At 44.0% G+C, this 5,087-nt stretch overlaps 1 protein-coding gene across 1 annotated transcript; it reads right to left on the bottom strand.

Moving 5' to 3' along the window:
- Positions 1–2,366: 2,366 nt before the first annotated feature.
- Positions 2,367–3,770, bottom strand: EMWEY_00045700 (hypothetical protein; the record flags this gene model as incomplete). Its single annotated transcript, XM_013479129.1, has 1 exon — positions 2,367–3,770. The coding sequence occupies one exon, from the start codon at positions 3,768–3,770 to the stop codon at positions 2,367–2,369; it is 1,404 nt and encodes a 467-aa protein (XP_013334583.1).
- Positions 3,771–5,087: the final 1,317 nt, after the last annotated feature.

Below are 5,087 nucleotides of genomic sequence, written 5' to 3'. Positions count from 1 at the left end.
TCCTACTGGGATTTGAACCCAGGTCGGCGGATTCAGAGTCCGCAGTGCTAACCACTACACCATAGAACCGGTGGCTGTTGTTATTTTTTATTTTTTCTAGTATTCTTTCTTCCCTATTAATTAACTAATTATATTTAAAAGGAAGAAAACTAAAAAATATAAAAAGATAACAGATTCCGTCGGTTCTATGGTGTAGTGGTTAGCACTGCGGACTCTGAATCCGCCGACCTGGGTTCAAATCCCAGTAGGACCTCTTCCTTATATCCTATTTTCGTTCTTTTTATTTTTTATAATTAACTAAACATATTTAAATATATTTAAATAAATTAAAAATTAGGAGAGAGTCTTGTGCAACAATTATATTTTTAATAGAACACATTAATTTATTCTTTTTTATCATTAATTAATATTTAGAGTTTCTCTCCTATTTATTTATTTATTTAAGAATAAAAATTTATTATATATTTATAATGTGAATACACATAAATATATATATTTATTCCTTTGCATAAGGAAAGATAAAGACGGCATCATCTTCTTCCTTTTCCCTCTTTTTCTCGTGTTTTGTGTCATTTAATTAATACTGTTATAAAGATGTATATATTGTGCATATTGTTATTAATACTAATTAAATATATTAATGTTTATATTAATAAAATCGTCTGTGAGTTTCTATGCTTTTGGCGTGCTACTGCATGCTCACACAGGTGCTTAAAGCCTTACATTAAACACATGTATATAAAGACACTAAGGCCCAAAAATATTTCAAACAGTGGAGAAGGAGGATAAGCTTGTATTAACAGCAGCCGTATTTCAGCATTCCTTGCACTCGCACGCCACAAGCTGTGCAAATTTCAGGTGCGCTTTAGAGGACTAAATTTTTTAATGTTACGGCTTTTTCTTGCAATAATTTTCGTTTACTTGTCAGTTAAAACTGTAAAATGTAGTCGTTTTTGGGCCACTAACCATTTTGCTTGGGTTTCGGTGGTCTTAGGCGGGTCACCCCAGGGGCCCGCGCTGCTTGCCTTCCTCCTCTTGCTATTCCCTCTCTCTCCTGCTTAGTGATTAAACGTGTCGCTGTTTGGTTGTTTAGTGTTGGAGCTTCAAGAGACCAGTGCGAATAACTAAGGATCACAGTCTATTTTCAGGGACCCCATTCCCCGCTTCCACTGTTAACAAACTAGAGAGTCGAATTTTCATTTCATTTCAGAATTTCCCTTTAAGCGTTTAGATCGAAGAGGAAAGAGAAGGCCTTCAGTATACTGCTCATATACGCCTTCATTGCGATGGGTGAATTCTGATTAGACACATTGTTCTGAGAGTTCCCAAGTCTGGTTAATTGCGTTTGCTGCTCTGTTAAAGTCATCAATATACTTGTGCATGTTATTGTCACCCAGTAGTAACTGCGAACTCTTTAGGAAATATGTCAACCTACTGGACAAGCTGTGAGGAGCCGAGAACAAGAGCAGCGCTCTTGCTCCAGGCTCCACAAAACTTCTACCTTTCCTTGGCGGCCCCCCGCTATCTCCGGGTTGTCACGGTAGAGGTGGAGCTATTAAAGTTTTGGGTGAAAATGTGTTGATAAAACAAAACACCAAAGTAAGAAGAATTCTCGTGTGATCATTGAACACATGGTGCAAAACTTCAGCTTAGAATACGTACTGTTCATGAAGTCAGCACACAAAGGCAAGGCCGGATCGGCCAACGACCAATGGGAGTTGCCTACCATCCCTTGAATGGAAGGGGTGTCAATGGGTCTGTAGTACCTAGGATATATTTTTAGTCGTGTGGGGCTTAGATGCATACAGGCTTGCCCTCTACCCGTTAGTGTGGTTTGATGGCTCTGTTGCATCGCCGTCACATGGGTGATGGTCCTGCTTGCCCTCCCAGTCTGGAGCTCCAGGTGAAGAGCCCCTGAGCTTTGGGTATCAATACCTTCTAATTGCAGTCTAAAACAATCATCAATTGACTCGAGCTGCGGAAGTGCCCGACAATCCAACGCACTTCTGGACTTGCAGTCGCATCCGCTGGACCACTATAAACAAGCACCGCCACAACATGTACCACTACCGGCGTGGATGGACCCAATGAAACCAATGGTGGGCCCAGTTTCTGCATTATTTGGAACACTGAAATTCCAAGACAAGCAAAACAACACCTGTCTCAGTGCCTTTCTGGTGTGTGCTATTCGCTTAGCACGCATTTAACAAAAAAAACGACAAAACCAGTCACAGGCAAGATTGGTGTCATCGCTTTTGACTGCAACACCCATAGCCGCTAGCCCGCATACTCCAGACGCAGACCATTGCCAAGCCGTAGGATTCATATCACCTGCCGTAACACTCAAGGAAAGAATAGCGTGTATACTATAAAAGGAATAACGCAATCATTTCCAAATCATCCATTTGTATGCCCTCCTTAAGCAGCACACGCATTCGCTCCCTTTTAATGCGCATCTGCTGTTTGACCCTGTACGCATTTTCTCTACCTTGCTGTTCCGTAGCCTGAAGTACTCCTTCGCTTGACCAGTTATCCGCGATCCGGTAAATCTTGCTTACCCTTGCATAATTCGTATCGCCTTCCGATTGGCGAAATATTTGGGCAGCTGCTTTTGCGAGAGCACCAGTTCTAAATGGTTGCCCACTATATGGAATTTGGTGTTTGGCAGTGGAGGGAACGGCGTTGGTGGGGTCGCTTTCTCCAAAGGGTTGGAGAAAACGTTCAAAGTAATATCGGGCAGCCATGTTGGATATATTTAGCCTCTCGTCTTCAACTAACAGCAACGTCAGTGTGCGGGCTAGGTTTCTATTTACAGGCCGCTTCTGCATATTGCCAAGCATCTGCATGGAATCCAAGAACTCATCCGGCATCATCGATGAATCAGTGTCTGAATTCATATCACGGCCTTCGCGGACATCAGAACTACGTGGAACTTTGAGGTATTTTTCCCCGGATACTTCTCCTTCTTCTGACTGTTCCCGTTCACTATCAACAATCCCCACGCCTAACAAGGAGTCATCCGACTTCATTAAGGAAGCACTGCCGACGGGGTATTCAAGGTCAGAATTGCTATGAGGCTCTTCGTGGAAAAGAAAACCGCCTGGAACTCCAAGGCCACGTTGATAAGTGTACAACAACTTCAATTCCTCTAGGCGAAGCGTGGCTATGCGGCAAATGGTGTGCAGCGCCCGCACGTGTTGCAAGAAATCACTCCGCACTATCGCAGTAGAATCAGATGGGAATTGACATGCTAGCATCTTGGCCACGTGGTCATTGATGGTTTTCAACGGATCATGAGTGAGCGCCTGTCCGTTCTCGAGCGGCGGCGCAAAATATTTTTGAAAAGCTGCCTTAACAGGTGCTTCACTGGATGCCCAGGCCGTGTTCATCTTTTCATTTTCATCCGCGAGATCCTCCAAGTACTTAGAGATGATGCCATCATCGATGGAGAGCGGGGCCCTTTCGTTGGGGGAGCTTAACCTGTCGGAGCTTAACATGTGGGGGCTTAATTTGTGGGACTTCCGCTTGCTAGCCACCCGCCAAATAACCGCGGACAGGAGTAGCAGTGAAAAGACGGCAACCAATGGCTTAGCCACCCCAACCTGCCTTCCAACAAACTTCCGTAAGGAGTAAATTCCATCTTCCCGAGAAGTTTCATTGGTGCCTTCTGTGTTCTGTGAGGGGGCGGGATCCATTCCGTCATCTGCCCCTCGTTTCGGGAGCAACCAATCCAACAATGAACGACTTGCGCCTTCCCCCTGAACCTCCATCATCTACTACGAAAAGAACTACATGGAATAGAAGTATAAATACACTTATATTGGAACTGTTTAGATAGAAATGATGTGAAATGGGTTATGAGTGCTCGTACGCGTACAGGAGACCCAGGGCTGATCGGGAGGCAACACAGAGGGCTGGGCTGAGACCAGTCTCCGGGGGGAGCCGGTCAGTTCTATTATTGTGGGTTTTCCCCCCCAATAATATGGACTCGAATATGCATTAAGAGTAATTATTTGTTTATTCAAAGGAATTAGGAGAGATTGGCTGGGTCTAGCTTATAGATGCTGAGTGTGCACCAGGTTGAACTAGTAATTAGTTACATGTAGTAACAGGGAAGCTCAGCTGTTCACTACAGATTTGCTGTTGCTGTTTTTTTTCGCCGTCTGCTTCGTGGCTACAAAGAAAGAACCTCGTACCCATAAACCCCTATCGTGTTAAACTTTAAACTCTAAGGTTTCCCAAGGAATCTTGACACTTTTATCCAAACGTTTCTTAGTATATTCATATGTATATAAATGTGGGTGTAGTAATGGTTGTCCTGTATGCAGACTGCCGTAGAGGAGGCCCGCACTTCTATGCGGGTTACCTGCATTGCTCGTACCTATACACCATAAACCGTCCAGTTCGATGTTAAATTGTATAACAAGTGTTATTTGCCGTATCTAAGGAACTAAGGAGGGCTAATAAAGGGAAAACAACAGAGTTGGTGACTGCTCTCCCCAATCACTAGGCATTCAGGTCGTAGGGGCCCAGACACGTGGAGCTGATAGAGGGGAGGGAGCCTGTGGGTACATCGATGCACCTTGGTAGAGCCCATGCAGCAAGACAGCCCCGCATGCAAGCATAGGCAAAGTACCCAACGATGCATTCATAAGTACTGTAGGGATTAGTTAACGATTTCTTTTTGCCATCAGGGTTCCTCCTTTCTTGCAGGTATGCCTGCTGCTCATGAGTCAATTGATGACAGATTATGCTACAACAGCAGTCTTGCATGCAAGTACTTGCATGCAAGTACTTGCATGCAAGTACAGTTCAATTAGGGCTGCATGCATCAGTATTTTAGACAATTATTGAAGATTTCTGCTTGCATGCAGGCAGTCTACTTGAGCGGAAGCTGCCTACTAACGTTAACCGCGTACTTATACGCCAACTTAGGCCACACTATGCTACACTATGGTGGTGTACGCGAGGCTACGCAGACCGTCGGGCGCCTGGAGTGTTATTTGTCCTCAGCTGTGCCTAAGTGTGTATATATCCATTCCTTGCATTTTATTAGTACAACCCTTATATATATTTTATATATATAT

This window comes from Eimeria maxima, genomic scaffold (assembly GCF_000499605.1).
Source record: "Eimeria maxima Weybridge genomic scaffold, Emw_scaff923, whole genome shotgun sequence".
Classification (NCBI taxonomy): domain Eukaryota; phylum Apicomplexa; class Conoidasida; order Eucoccidiorida; family Eimeriidae; genus Eimeria; species Eimeria maxima.
The sequence above is the reverse complement of the archived record's forward strand: the minus strand, read 5'-3'. Positions and strand labels throughout refer to the sequence as shown.